A 16571-nucleotide genomic window follows, 5' to 3' on the forward strand; every position below is an offset into this window, starting at 1 on the left:
ACTAATGCTACTTGTGGTAAAAAATAGAATCTTAGGTCTCTAATCTTCCCGGGACAAACCATGAATGTGAATCTAGACCTGTGTTAAAGTTAGGTTAATCGTTGAGGGGATAAATTCCCCATTCCATGGAAATAACTTCAAGATCCCATGATTAACATCCATGAGTTTATTGACCTAACCCTTGTGTCGATTTCAAGGCAAGAAAATGAGAACTCAAAGAAACTCTTGCCTAATAAAGTTATGGTCTATTTACCAATGGAGGTCCAAAGTTTCGATAACTTAGCATACGACTTAACTACGGTGAGGGGACTAGAACCCTTGAGCCATATGATTCTTCCATGTAGATTGTGTTTGCAGGTTTTCAAACAAAGTTGATATTCATCTTCAAGAATGGAAATGGCCATTCTATCAACCTTAACGCACATAATCGGTATCTGACTCAATGGTATGTTACAAACATTATTTAACACCCGAGCAAATAACTTGGTGCTTTTGAGTTTCTTTTCATCATTGTTTTTGTTGATCGGTGAATTAACGTTTGTTTCGGGGAACAAAGCTTGGAAATGTATATTGAATATGTTGGAATTTATTTGTTATATTTTTTGAAGTTAAATTAAATATTTTATAATTTTATAATATTTAAATTATTTTTATCTCTCTATGTACCATCACTCCCACTAACCATCTAACTATCACTCTACAGTCCACCAACACCACTAACTCATTTTATTTTCAAACATTTCTTTTTATTAATCACTATTACTATTAACTTCACTACTCATTTCATTTTTTTCTATTTTTTTGTTGTTGTCATACACTGAATTGATTTTTTAAACTTTTTCCGAGACTAAAATATGTTTCAAACTCAAAAAAAAGAAAAACTACCGAAATGGCCAGATGGCGTAAACTCTATCTCTAAATTTATGTGACAGTGAACAACCTTCCCTCACTGACAAGAAGCGGCAATTGGAACCGATTCCGGTTAGTTATTCTTATTCCTTCGCATCTTTTTTCATTCTCATTTCATCATCACTCAATTCTTACCGAAAACAATCTCATCATCACTCAATTCTTACCGAAAACAATCTCATCATCACTCACTACCACTTCTTCTTCTTCTTCTTCCATTCTAACATTGCTTCCACTTCACCACCACCATTCATATTCTTAAAGGTAATCATCATCCAATTATCTTCTTCTATTTCATCTCGCTTGACGCAGTTTTGTATTCATCGTTGCTTACCGTTTCGAATTAATTAATTACTTTGTTTTTTTGTTCCGAAAGAATTTCCAATTAGATGTACAAACTGTTAATTGCATCCTTATTTGTTGAATTTCTAATCACAGGATCAAATTAGGGATTGAATATCATGGATCGGCTTATATCTTCTGCACGGCTCATGATTGTTTCGGATCTCGATCACACAATGGTATTGTTATTGTTATTGTTGTTCTTAGTGAACTTTGATTTGAATTACTGATAACTTGATACATGTTTCTGATTGCAGGTTGATCATCATGACACGGAGAATAGTTCCCTTTTGAGGTTCAATGCCCTATGGGAATCCACTTATCGCCACGATTCTCTTCTCGTGTTTTCAACTGGAAGGTCTCCTACACTCTACAAACAGCTGAGGAAAGAGAAGCCTATGATAACTCCGGATATAACCATCACATCTGTGGGAACTGAGATTACTTATGGAAAATTAATGGTTCCTGATCATGGTTGGGTTCAGTTTTTGAACCAGAAATGGGACAAGAATATAGTCATTGAGGAAACAAGCAAGTTTCCTGAACTTACTCCTCAGGTATTATATGAGTAGGTGATCACTGTGATTTGCTTGTTCATTGTTTTCTATGAACCATGTCATAGAGATTTGACAGAATTTTAAGTTAGCTGTCGACTGCCTAACACAACCCTCTCTTTTTATCTGGGCTTGGTCCTGGATAGAACACTATGCGAAAGTCGATCAATGTAGCTGACCCCACTTAGTGAGATAAGGCTTGGTTGTTGTTGTTGTATTGTTTTCTATGAACCATGATGCAATGATGCAGAAATGAAGAAACTCACCGTGGCATTTACTATGATTTTCTGATTATATTTCACTACTAGTTTAAGGTAGCAATGGAAACTTAGAATGGTTTGATTCATATTTTGAATGATTGGTAGTGCAGGCAGAAACCGAACAACGGGCACACAAAGTTAGCTTTTATGTAAAGAAAGAAAATGCTAAGCAAGTGACCGAGGCTCTTTCTAAGGTTTTGGAACAGCGCGGGGTAAGCTATAATGCATTAAGATTCATTGTTTTCTTAAGAAATGATTTGCTCAATGATTTTGTGCAAAACTATCTGTATATACATTGGATTTTCTGACGTCTTACTTTGGATTTAAAATATTTATAACATTGGCTAATTTTTGGCCAGTTGGATGTTAAAATAATATATAGTGGAGGAGTTGATTTGGATATATTAGCAAAAGGTGCTGGCAAAGGTCAAGCTCTTGCCTACTTGCTTGAAAAGTTTGAGAAGGAGGGAAAGCTACCTGCTAATACCCTCGTTTGTGGTGATTCCGGAAATGACGCAGAGCTATTCAGCATTCCAGGAGTTTATGGTGTCATGGTTGGTAGTTTAATTTTTTTTATTATCATATTTTCCTTATAAGTTAGTCTAAAATTTAGATTGTCTTGCATGATGCATCTGTTTCTGTTCACTGTGTAGGTAAGCAATGCCCAAGAGGAATTGCTGCAGTGGCACGCAGAAAATGCAAAAGATAACCCTAAGATTCTGCATGCTTCGGAGCGCTGTGCATCTGGGATTATACAAGCTATAGGTCATTTTAAATTGGGCCCAAACTTGTCACCAAGAGATGTTTCATACATTGCACAAGAACATACTGTTGAAAATGCAACCCCGGGCCAGGAAATAGTGAACTTTTGCTTGTTAAGTGAAAAGTGGAGGCGTGGAGAAATTGAGAACTCGGAGCTGATTATTGCTGGTCTAAAAGCAGCCACTGTATGATTGATATCCCTTACTTTTACATATTACCTATTGTGTGTTCTATATGTGTTGGTAAACTGCAGGGTATTTAAAATGTAGTTCAAAATGCTTTTTACTGATTCATTTTTCCTCATTGTTTCTATTTTCAAGTTTCATAGACAAGCAAGGTCTGCATTTACAAATAAGAAATTGAAAAGAAAAATCTGATATTAGTTATACTTTTATACTTTTATGTATATCTATAGAAGCACTGAATTTGTGCAATTTTTACATGCATTAATTAAGGCTTTAGGTAAATTGTTCTCTTTGCTTTGGTAAGTTTTTTCTGCTGTGGACTATAAGTTGTTGATGAATTATATCTTTTTTTGGCATACACTTCTCTTTTCTAGAATACCTTCCATTATGTTCAGTTGTATCACTAGTATGCATGGCTAGTTGGCTACTCTGCATTTTGATACATATTTGACATTCTTGCTTAACTGTTCAACCATTGCAACAATTTGGAATAGACATTTCACTGGTTGATCTGCACTAAATATTATGTCCTTCCAACCATAATTATTTGGTTTACCGTCTCATTTTCTCGTTTCTTGATCTGAGTGCTTTATTATTCTACTAAATCACTCCGACACAATCTTTTTTCATTTTCAAGTCTTCATATAATACTTTACTCTTGAGAAGTGTCTAATTTATTTTTTAATGTGCAGCATCCGACAGGTGTTATTATCCTCCCTTCTGGTGTTGACCATAGTATGAGGGAATATATAAATATTTTTAGAGAGGTATATGGTGACAAACAGGGGAAACAGTTTCGGATATGGGTGGATAATATATCGGCTACACAGATAAGTCCAGATACATGGGTAGTGAAGTTTGATAAATGGGAGTTAGACGGTATGCGTATCCTTTTCTTTTTATTATTTATGTTAATTTCATTTCCTTCTCCTTTAGATCTCTCAAATCAATCAATTGGATATTTTATCCTCTTGCATATCATGCCTTTACTTACTGAATTTGCCAACTTCCAGGTGAAGAGCGCCATGGTTGTGTGGTCACTTCCGTACTAAGAAAGGTGAGTGTAATGCATAAGTATATTTATGGAGTGAATAGGCCAATTGTGATATTCAAAATTGTAAGCTTCAGTGAAAACATTTCTGAAATTGAAAAATGTCTGTCAAAATAGTTCTTCTGTAAATCTTTATGGTTAGGGGACTATGACATGACACATTAACATAATATCTAACACCTCCTTGTTGATTCCACATCAATGCCATTATACTAGACTAATTTGTCAATAGTTAGTTCTTGCACAATAGCAATCGACAAATTAGTCTCTGGTGAGAGCTAGCTAGCATTGACTTGAGATCAACCTGTAATGTGACATATCTGCACATTATCCGGTTAATGTATCACTACATTACCTCTAGTGATAGTAATTAACGGAGACATCATTTTGAATGACATTTTATAAATACGATGATGTAAAGTAATTGCCAATCAGTAAAAATGATGGTCCATTTTTAATACGCTGTCTTTAAATTTTTGCTAAGACTGAAATTTTGGTTTCAGGATTCTGAATGGTTCACATTGATCCATGTGCACCAGACGTGGGTGGAACAATCTGGCCAAATTAAATGGACAATATAGATGATTCCCAGGGCTTATCCAAATTCTGTCTTGTGATCCCTTTTGCAATAAATGTACTGAAATCTATAACAAACTGATTTCTGCATTTGAATATTTTAAAGACTTCTTCCATCATGTGAATTTGCACAACTATTCACTTATCTTAAATTGTGAGAGACTTCAAAAAAAAAATCATATGTGAAGTGATATTTACACGGTTGATCTATATGATGCAAATTTGCCAAGACACTTTAAAAAGAGGTTTGAAAGAATATACTACCGCAATAGAACCAGATTCTAGCCAGAGCCCTTCTCATTGGCAATGAAAAAGTTAGAGACACCCAAAAAATCAGAGAAAACTTTAAGAAAACCACCGTTATGGTCCCTGAAAATACCACGACAAGTTGAGATTCCCAAGTTATTTAAATAAACATCATCCCGATTGACTTTAATCCAACTCCAGGGAGGTGGATGCCATAAAACTTCTAGAATCCTAGGGGCTTTGGGAGGCAAAATACTGACCTTCAAGTTTTTCAAAACTGCAAAGTCTTGTATACCAACATGTGAGACTACATCTGCAGATTTACCAAATAAAGAGTATGCAACTAAAATACAATTGCTTGGAGTAGGAAACCTGAATGAACTTTTCTTTAAATCTAACGTCATTTCTAGCTATCCAAACTGCATTTAACAGATGAAAAACCATAACGTTAACCACCGGTTCCCACTGTGTGGACCAAGCCCTACTACAAATATTTCAAACCTCTTCCTAATCATGGATGCGGGAGTGAGGGTTCAAAATATAGGACAACCAAAACTAGAGCTTGGAAACATAGATACAATAAAAAAACAAGTGAGAAGAGGATTCTTAATTGATGTTACAAATGTTGCATTTTGAAGGAAAAAAGCAGACTCTCCTTTTTAACTGCTCGTCAGTTGGGATTTTGTTTAATAAAATCCTCCAAAGTAGAAAAGATTTAGAAGGGGGTAAATGTTTAGACCAAACAAACTTGGACCAATCTTTAGTAATACCTGAATATCTCTTTTACTCATAAGCTTGCTTAAGGGACAATTCACTGGCAGGAGATTGATTAAATATCAACTTATCTGGTCTGAGGTCAAATGGAATAAGGTATCTATGAATCTTTTCTCGTACGAAATATTGAATAGGAGGAGTTATACCATATAGATTCCACTACTAATTGAAAATAAAAGTGCTCACATGAATATCTTCAACTATATTGAAGTCACCCATCTTAAGAATAATGGGGGGCAACACCAAGAGTCTAACTAGAAATTTATAGAGGCGTCGTTACCAAGATTCCAGGAAGAATTGTCATTAATGATAGAATAATCATGTTTGGTACTAGTCCAAATAGAAGAGAAGATGTGATCATTAATAGCCTTGCTATTTTGCTTTCTCAAAACCCGACTCTTGAGGATAGTCGATCAAAGTTCCTCAGAATTGATAAGATTCTAACAAAGTTTTAAGTTGGTGGCCTCTTTTAGGTTGACTAAAGATCTAAGGCTCAATCCTCTTTTTGAATAAGGTTTGCAAATATTCTACAATCCATTGTGACCATCTTACTTTTAAAAGTTTCTCCACTCCAAATGAAATTTTTAGTAGCACACTCCAAATCTTTAACAAGCGTAATCGATCAAACCTAAACAAACATTGAATGTATAAGCATGCCTTGAATGACCAATTTCACCAATTCAACCCTGCTTGCAAAAGATAAAAGGGAACCTTTTCAAGCAGTGGGTTTGCATTTAAACTTAGAAATAGACTGTAGATAGCATGTTTTGAGTCTACCTTCAAAAGTAGGCACCCCAAAATAATTAAAAGGCATGGTTCTGCTAAAACCATTTAGTGCAGTTAAAATATTGAGTCTCGAAAGAGGTATTGCACCAGAATGAATGGAAGATTTTGCTTGGTTAATCATTTGACCAAAAGTAAGGGAATAAGAACCGAAGACAAATGTGAGAGCCTTTATGTTTGAGGTCTTGCCTTTACAAAATATAAAAATGTATTTTGTATAAAATGTGTGAGAGGGAACTTTGAGATTCCTAAGACTTGTTATCAAATCTATCATGCTCATATGTTGAGAATGTAATTCATGGTGTCGAAGCATGTTGCTGTCAAAACACCTAGTTGTCGAAGTGTTGAGGAGTTAGCCTCAACATGGATTTTTACTTAGGCCTAATTTAGCAGTGTTAGCAGAATTAGGTATTTGGGTTTTGCTTAGGGAGCAAGCAAACTTTGTGAGTGCGGTTTTTATTAGATGTGTTTTGCATGATGTCAAAAGTAGAATACTTTAGCGTTAATGTATATTGGAGGGTATCCTCTGATTCTTAATGTGCATCTTAGCATTAGGAAGCATAAAAATATTTAGAAACAAATTGGAAAAGGTTTCATGCATAAAAAATGCATCAAAAACAATTTTTGTAAAAAATGAACCTACAGGTAGACACATACATATTTCAGGTCGACACGTAGAAGATATGTTTTTTTCTATGTAGTGACACATATGTTTTATAGGCCGGCTCATCTGCTATATTATTAAAGCTTATAGGCTTTTTTAGATGTTCCGCCTCTACATGTCGGCACATGACCTTAACTGGTCAACACATGACCTATATAGGTCGGCACATGACATTTACATGTCGACGCGTGACCTATACAGGTCGACACATGCGTCGAACAGGTTTCCACATGACTTTCACAGGTCGGCTCATGCAACAAAAGTTTCCAAAATTTCTTAACTTTTTCAAATCTTTTACATTCATTTTTCCTCAAAACATGCATGCATATAAATACTTCATACATGCATCATTTTATAGCAATGTTTCTAGAGAGTAAAACCTATACGTAAACAGAATTTCAAAGCATGCTCATCATCTTCAACCTCATTCTATGCATACACACAATCAAACTGCACATAATTATTTTTGATTGGATGCCATATAGAATTAGTGTTGATAACATCAAATTTAGGTTGATTGTACTGTAAATTGAATTGTGATCTTTGAGGGTTTCAAATCAGAAAACTAAGATGAGGTTTTTCTTCAAGATCGTTTAAGGTTTGAAGGTTTTGGACAAGATCGAGTGAAGTCCTTGAAAAGTAAGATTAATTAAACTATCTCAATTCGAGTTTGAATTGAGGGCATGTGTATCCATAGCGAGATTGATTGGGGAACAACTTAAAAAATCCTTGCGTACTCTCTCTCTCTCTCTCTCTCTCTCTCTCTCTCTCTCTCTCTCTCTCTCTCTCTCTCTCTCTCTCTCTCTCTCTCTCTCTCTCTATCTATATATATATATATATATATATATATATATATATATATATATATATATATATATATATATATATATATATATATATATATATATATATATATATATATATATATATATATATATATATATATATATATATATATATATATATATATATATATTCATGATATTCCAAATGATTGATATTCTTGATGTATGAAATAGTACATGAATGTTCACTTCCAAAAATTCCTATTGATGTATTTCAATTTATATACTTAGAGTCACTTTGTGTTATTCTTTCTTCATGCTTGAAATATGCTCTTGGTCAATTGGCTTGTTATCTATTCTAGCATGAAATATGGTTGAACATGTTATAATGTTAGGAAAATTCTTGTTGTGTGTCATTCTTATGATAACATATTTGTTTTTGGTTTGAGTGGTGGTAAATCTATATGTTTCCTTGCTAGAGCACATGCATGTGCAACATTTTGGGAGCACCAAAGGCACATGTCACGTAATCGTGTCGCTTTTGTAGCAATTCAAGAGTTTTTTATTACATTGTATCCTTCATATTTCAGGTTTGTGTTATATTATTTGACATAAGTTGTGGCAACCTTATTGTTGCTTTATATGCTTTTGTTTTTGTTTAGGAATTCTTTTTCGATATGTACATCATTCTATGTGAGTGATATGGTATTGATGATCTTATCTTTGCAAGTCACCTCTGTGTGTTATATTGGTTTATGTGTGATTTACGATACTTCTCATGGATTGCTTTGTTTCTTTTTGATGTTTTCAAAGAGGAAGAAGTAAGATGAAGTGGGATGCATACATTCAGGGGGAGCCTTCATGAAAATACGAAACACATCATCTCAAGTTTTTCCATCATAAAAAAGAGGGAGTATGCGAGTGCAACTTTCCATTAGATGTATTTTGCCTGATGTCAAAACTAGGATACTTTAGCGTTAATGAATATTGGATTGTATCCTCTGATTCACAATGTGAATCTTAGCATTAGGAGGCATAAAAGCATTTGTAAATAAGTTGGAAAACGTTTCATGCATGAAAAACATTTTGTGTGAAAAATGAACCTACAGGTCGACACATAGAATAATGTTTTTTCCGATGTGTCGACACATCCATTTTATAGGTCGGCTCATGTGTTGCATTATTAAAGCATGTAGGCTTTGTTAGATGTATTGACTCGACAAGTCGGCACATGACCTTTACAGGTCGACACATGATCTATATAGGTCGGCACATGCGTCGAACAAGTCGTGATATCGCTTTCATAGGTCGACTCATGAAACAAAATTTTCCAAAAATTCATAAGTATTTCAAATCTTTTGCTTTCCTTTTTCTTCCAAACATGCATGCATATAAATACTTCATAAATGCATCATTTTCTACCAAGGTTTCTAGAGAATAAAACCTATACGAAACCATGATTTCAAAGCATTCTCATCATCTTCAACCTAATTCTATGCATACACATAATCATTTTTGTATTGGGTGTCATCTAAAATTAGGGTTGATAACGGCCAATTTATGTCGACTGTACTGTAAATTGGGTTGAGATCTTTAAGGGTTTCAAATAAGAAAACCAAGGTGGGGTTTTCCTTCAAGACCCTTTAGGTTTTGAAGATTTTGGACAAGATTACGCAATCCGGGTCCGATCGAGTGAAGTCTTTGAAGAACATGAGGTTCTTGCAAAGGAGTAGCATGGGACGGTGGATGACATTGGTAAATTTTGGGTTTCAATAAGTGTGCATTTTGGTTCGATCGAGTGAAATATTTGAAGAACAAGGGGTTTATAGAAAAGAAGAAGCGTGAGACGGTGAATCAAAGCGGCCTTGTTGGGTTACTTGATCAAGCTTTTATCAAGGGACAAAAAGGTGTCAGAATCAATATCAAACTTAGGGTTTGCAATCGTTGATTTCATCGATCACGTGATAGATTTGTTTGGATAATATTTTTGATTACATTTTGAAATTTGGGTTGTTGAGTTGATCACAATTCATTAGGTTGTGATTGGGTTTTAAGATCAACAATACCACATAAAATTCCAAACAATATCGATTACACACTAGGTGTTCGACAAATTGTATCAATTGATTTTTTGTGTGAATTATCATTGAAAGTAGACTATCCTTTTTTATTTGCATTCAACTGGTTGTGATTACTTGTGTTTGGATAATTTACAATTCATTATCTTACCATGATTACTATTACGCATATCTGAGCTTTTTGATAGTGGGTTCAGTTAGACGATTTTGATCCGTGATACTTCCGCTTGCTTCCACGCCTTAAAAAATTTCAAAATTATTTTTTGTCAAAGTTTTTAACTAGGGTCTATTCACACCCCTCTATATCTAAGCCTATCGTTTAGCATGTTAGCTTTTACTTTTGCGTGTTGTTTATGTTCCAAATGATTGATATTCTTGATGTATGAAATAATACATGATTGTTCACTTCCTAAAATTCCTATCGATGCATGTCAATTTATATGCTTATAGTGACTTTGTGCTATTCTTTCTTCATGCTTGAAATATGCTCTTTGTGTATTGACTTGTTATCTATTCCATCATGAAATATGGTTGAATATGTTATAACGTTAGCAAAATTCTTGTTGTGTGTCATTGTTATGATAACATCTCTGTTTTTGGTTTGAGTGGTGGTAAATATATATATATATATATATATATATATATATATATATATATATATATATATATATATATATATATATATATATATATATATATATATATATATATATATATATATATATATATATATATATATATATATATATATATATATATATATATATATATCTCCTTGCTAAGGCACATGCATGTGCAGCGTCTCGGGAGCACCAAAGGCATATGTCACGTAATCATGTGGCTTTTCTAGAAATTCAAGAGTTTTTTATTACATTGTATCCTTCATCTATCATGTTTGTGTTATGTTATTTGGGATAAGTTGTGGCACCATATTTTTGCATTATATGCTTTTATTTATGTTTAGGCATTCTTTTTCAATATGTACATCATTTTATGTGAGTGTTGTGGTATTGATGATGTTATATTTGCAAGTCGCCTCTGTGTGTTATATTGGTTTGTGTGTGATTTACGATACTTCTCACGAATTGCTTTGTTTCTTTTTAATGTTGTAAAATAGTGAGAAGCAAGATGAAGTTAGGATGCATACATTCATGTGGAGCCTTCATGAAAACATAAACATGTCGTCTCAAGTTTTGCCATCGTCAAAAAGGGGGAGTATGTGAGTGCAACTTTCCATTAAATGTAATTTGCATGATGTCAAAACTAGGTTACTTTAGCGTTAATGTATATTGGACGATATCTCTCAATGTGCATCTTAATATTAGGAAGCATAAAATCATTTGGAAATAAGTTGGAAAAGGTATCATGCATAAAAAATGCATCAAAAACAATTTTTGTGAAAGATGAACCTACAAGTTGACACATACGTATTTCAAGTCGACACATAGAAGAATTATTTATTAATAATAAAAGGATTTTTCTTTATTATGTTTGTTTAATAAAGTCCCTAGAATAGCTAGTCCGTTTAATGTATCAAGTGTGACTTGATCATGAGATCACATTAAACCTAAGGACACTATTCTTAAAGTATCCGTAGACGAGCTTTATTGTGAAGTGGGATAACATTAAAGCATTAAGACTATTATGTATATAGACTGATGATCACATCTCATGGATCATGGATAAGGAGTTATCAAGTCTTAAACATAGGTATGGATATTAAGAGTAATATTTATACTGGATTGACCCGCTATGAGAATACTATATATAATGTTATGCAAAGTGTCATAAGTTATTCTCATGGTGATAATGGTGTATACCACCCTTTGACCTGAAACGACTATGGACCCTAGATGTAGAGTCGAGTGCTTTATTGCTGATCAAATGTTGTCAGTAACTGGATGACCATAAAGACAGTTGATGGGTACTCCACGAAGCATTCTAAGGGACATGAGTGACCTAGATGGAATTTGCTCATCCTGCGTAACAGGATAAATGTCTATGGGCATAATATTGAATTGGACAAGGATGACACGGTCTATGCCTTGTGTTCAATATAGATATAAGGGCAAAAGGGTAATTATACACATAAGTATTATCACATAAGGATTTGTCAGATCACATGACATTTTCGTGTCTTGGGTAGCAGTGATGTGTTGCTAGATACCGCTCACTATTTATTATGTTAAATGCGTGATTTAATATAATTGTCAATGCCGCGAAAACCTACAAGGTCACACACAAAAGACAGATTGATAAGAGATAGAGTTACTAAGGAACACCGTAAGGTATGGTGCACTTAAGTAAATTGTAGAACATCGTAAGGCACGGTGTACTTAAGTAGAATATGAAATATGGTAAGGTACCACGCGCTTAAGTGAATTTGGCATATTATAAGATATGGGCCACATACACTTAAGTGGGCTTTTTTTGCTTGAAGCCTACACAAGTGGTTCTATAAGGATCACTAAAGGAGAAAATTTTAATTTCCGTTGCGTTTTGGATCGCCTTTTTCCTTCAGTAATATCAGAGCCACTTATGAAACCATGCATCCGATAACTGTTTATTTTCTTTATTAATATGATTAAAAGACAAAATGAATCAAAGAATAAACGAGTAATTAAATTTGGCATCATGTGTGTTTGATTTGGATGATTGATGTTGACTATGCTTTGGAATCCGACATTAGTATGGTGAAGCAGCAATACATCGATCGTCCATAGGTTACGCAATTGAGATCAATCAATTTATATATATGGTATAAGTAATCCTAATGAAAAATACGGTATATATGATATATTGTTTCTGTTTCGTTCATTCAAACACTTAATGGTTGTTTTCCTTTGAGCGATCAATGGTCATTTGCTTCTGAATCTGACATTAGTATGGTGAAGCAATGACCTGTTGATCAATCATACTGAATCAACAATCGAGGTGTATTTGACGGTCTGAAATTGGTGCATTAGGGTTAGTGACGGCACAAGGGTTGTGCGGTCGAAGAGTTGTGAATTGAGGGCTTGTTGGATCACGTCTGTTGACTGTTTCAAAAGCGTTGATTTTGGCCGGTGACGTTCGTCATGGGCCTGTGACGATCGTAACAAGCTGGACGTGACAGTCGTAACATGCTTTGGGACGGTTGTCACATTCACAGATCTAGAATTCTAGGCGTTTCTATTATTTTGGCCGCGTGACGTTCGTCATGGGCCTGTGATGGTCGTAACAAGCTGGATGTGACGGTCGAAACATACTTGTGACGGTCGTGACATTCACAGAGTCAGAATTCTCGGGGTTTCTGTTTTGTGACTGCGCAAGAGTTGTGTTGATGCAAAACAACGTCGATTTCAAATTAATTGTTCATTAAAATTTCGGACCCCCGACTAACCCCCGGAAACCCCGTTCCCGCTGACCGGGCAGCGGACCCCCGGCTAACTCTGCGTAGTGTGATCGATCGCCGAAATTTAATTTGGTTTTAATTAATTAAAGGAATTAAAATTAATAATAATAATGTGTTTATTATTATTGTCTTGTGGTGATCGGTTATGGCCTTAGTTTTCCTTTATTTTGTTTTGGGTTTTAAAATACGACCTGCGTGTCGTGCCTCTCTTTTAATCTCTTAATGTAACTTCTTCTCTCATATCACTCCCTCGTATGTAAAAGGAGTTTCTTTTATGTAGTGCAATGTTATGAAGAAAGAGAAGAATTCAATATCAAAGGAGGACAACCTTGAAGATCTTTCTTGGAGAAGCTTAGATCGTTATTAGGTTAACTTAGGTTCTCTCATTAGCTTGGGAGAACAATTGCACTAGGGGCCATAACTGTTTCATTATGTATGTTGATGCATGTGAATGTATGTTGATGCATGTGAGAGGCGATTTATATGATAAATAAGCCGGTGAGATCAGAATAATTGCAATTCCCTCAAATTAAATATTAAGTTTATGCTTTCCAAGTTTTAACACTCATCAAGACTAGTATCGAATAATGTAGGTTTCGCCTACGCGAGGTGCATGTTCTATATTAGTAAGGTGCGATGGGATAATTGTAATATCCAACTGTTAAAACAATGGGTCAAACTTAACTAAACAAATTATAATAAGATTATATATATGTTTAGAAGCAAGAGTTGGGAATGATCCATATGATGGATTGGAATAAGGAGTTATTCACCCAACTAAAATTTTCGAGAGTTGTATGAGATACAATTGGAAGGAGTTCCTACCTAAATAACCTAGTTTTGTGTAATCCGCCTACGCGGACTTAAAACAAAGTGAAATGTGGATCTCGACCCACTAGAAAATCTTCCAACGGGATTTTCCGAATCAAATGATGAGGGTCATTTGTTTTGAGTAAAATAGTGGGAGCATATTTAATTAAATGCCTAATTAAATATGTTATTGATACTTATATTTTCATTAATTCTTATGTAGATTACCATGACAACAAACACCTCTAACAATATTTTGCGATCAATCCTTGACAAGGAAAAATTGTCTGGGACAAATTTTCTAGATTGACACCGAAATCTGAGGATTGTCCTCAAACATGATAGAAAGCTGTATGTCTTGGAGAAACCTGTTCCTGAAGAGGAACCTCCTAGTTCTGCACCTAAGGCAGAAAGAGATGCTTATAAGAAGCATGTCGATGATGCCAATGAAACTGCTTGTCTCATGATGGCTAACATGAACTCAGAGTTGCAAAAGCAACATGAGAACATGGCAGCGTTCGATATGATCGAACACCTGAAGATGCTCTATCAAGAGCAAGCAAGGCATGAAAGGTTTGAAGTTTCAAAAGACCTTTTTCAAGGCAAGTTAGCTGAGGGAGCCCCTATAGGTCCCCATGTGCTCAAGATGATTGGGTACGTGGAAAACCTTGAAAGGTTGGGTTTTCCCCTCGGAAAGGAACTTGCGACTGATTTGATCTTGCAATCGTTGGCAGATAGATCCAGTCAATTTATCCTAAATTTCAATATGAATGATATGGACAAATCTCTTCCTGATCTGCTAGCCATGTTAAAGACTGCTGAGCAGAACCTGAAGTCAAAAGGGAAGTCCATTCTGATGATCGGAAATGGAAAGAGACAGAACAAAAAGCCCACCAAGCAGGGTTATAAAGGGAAAGGCAAGGAAGTTGCCAAACCCAGACCCACTGTTGCTGCTTTGAAGCCTAGTTGAGGCATAGCAAAGGCAGGCACCTGCTTCCATTGCGGTAAGACCGGACACTGGAAGAGAAACTGCCCAAAGTACCTGGAAGATACGAAGAATGGAGTAGAGACTTCAACTTCAGGTATTTTTGTTATTGAAATAAATTTATCTACTTCTGCATCATGGGTATTAGATATTGGATGTGGTTCTCACATTTGTACAAATGTGCAGGGGCTAAAAGGAAGTAGAGATTTGGCAAAAGGTGAAGTTGACCTATGAGTTGGCAATGGAACAAAGGTTGCTGCTTTAGCCGTAGGAACTTATGTATTAACTTTACCTAGTGGTTTAATAATTCAGTTAGAGAACTCTTATTATGTACTTGCAATTAGCAGGAATATTATTTCCATTTCTTGTTTGGACAAGTTTGGTTTTTCATTTATAATAAAGAACAATTGTTGCTCAATTTATTTGAATGATATATTCTATGCTACTGCACAAATGAGCAATGGACTATATGTCCTTGATCTCGAAATGCCTATTTATAACATTAATACTAAAAGGATGAAACCTAACGAGTTAAATCCAACTTACCTTTGGCATTGTCAATTAGGCCACATAAATGAGAAACGCATTTCCAAACTCCATAAAGATGGACTCTTTGACTCTTTTGATTATGAATCATATGAGACATGCAGATCTTGTTTAATTGGAAATATGACAAAGTCTCCATTCACAGGAAAAGGTGAAAGAGCGAATGATCTTTTGGGCCTCATACATACTGATGTATGTGGACCACTGAACATACCAGCCAGAGGAGGTTTTCAGTACTTCATCACATTTACTGATGATTTCAGTAGATATGGTTATGCGTATTTAATGAAACACAAATCGGAGTCCTTTGAAAAGTTCAAGGAATTCAAGAATGAAGTACAAAACCAACTAGGTAAGAATATTAAAACTCTTCGATCAGATCGAGGTGGTGAGTATTTAAGCCTAGAGTTTGATGACCATTTGAAAGAGTGTGGGATCCTATCCCAGCTTACTCCTCCAGGAACACCCTAATGGAATTGTGTATTTGAGAGAAGAAATCGAACCCTGTTAGACATGGTCCGATCCATGATGAGTCACGCTGATCTTCCAAACTCCTTTTGGGGACATGCACTATTGACAACAGCTTACACACTTAACCGTGTTCCATCAAAAAAGGTTGAGAAGACACCATATGAAATATGGAGTGGCAAGAAACCACATATGTCTTACATGAAGATTTGGGGTTGCGAAGTTTATGTGAAACGATAAATTTCAACTAAGCTTGAGCCCAAATCTGACAAATGCTTATTTGTGGGGTATCCTAAAGAAACAAGAGGGTATTATTTCTACAATCCTTCTGATGGCAAAGTGTTTGTCGCTCGAACTTGAGTTTTCATAGAAAAGGATTTTATTTCCAAAGGAACCAGT

The 16571-nt window shown here is 35.0% G+C and overlaps 1 protein-coding gene across 2 annotated transcripts; it reads left to right on the plus strand.

Annotated features, from left to right (window-relative positions):
• The first annotated feature begins 817 nt into the window (after positions 1-817).
• Positions 818-4758, plus strand: LOC127091527 (probable sucrose-phosphatase 2). Of its 2 annotated transcripts, none has more exons than XM_051030195.1 (9): positions 818-981; positions 1348-1430; positions 1509-1808; positions 2176-2277; positions 2425-2619; positions 2719-3012; positions 3705-3891; positions 4026-4069; positions 4567-4758. In XM_051030195.1, exons 2-9 carry the CDS (start codon positions 1371-1373, stop codon positions 4642-4644), a joined length of 1260 nt encoding a protein of 419 aa, XP_050886152.1. In that variant the 5' UTR covers positions 818-981; positions 1348-1370; the 3' UTR covers positions 4645-4758. The 2 variants fall into 2 exon arrangements, with proteins under 2 accessions (XP_050886152.1, XP_050886153.1); XM_051030196.1 differs by having other exon boundaries at positions 932-1173.
• The last annotated feature ends 11813 nt before the right edge of the window (positions 4759-16571 follow it).

Source organism: Lathyrus oleraceus, chromosome 6 (genome assembly GCF_024323335.1).
Source record: "Lathyrus oleraceus cultivar Zhongwan6 chromosome 6, CAAS_Psat_ZW6_1.0, whole genome shotgun sequence".
Classification (NCBI taxonomy): domain Eukaryota; kingdom Viridiplantae; phylum Streptophyta; class Magnoliopsida; order Fabales; family Fabaceae; genus Lathyrus; species Lathyrus oleraceus.

Excerpts from the sequence above, each read along its gene's own strand:
- LOC127091527 (XM_051030195.1), top strand. The coding sequence starts at position 1,371 with ATGGATCGGCTTATATCTTCTGCACGGCTCATGATTGTTTCGGATCTC. Across the intron at positions 2,278-2,424 it reads AGGTTTTGGAACAGCGCGGG|TTGGATGTTAAAATAATATA; the intron begins GTAAGCTATAAT and ends ATTTTTGGCCAG. Across the intron at positions 3,013-3,704 it reads CTGGTCTAAAAGCAGCCACT|CATCCGACAGGTGTTATTAT; the intron begins GTATGATTGATA and ends TTTAATGTGCAG.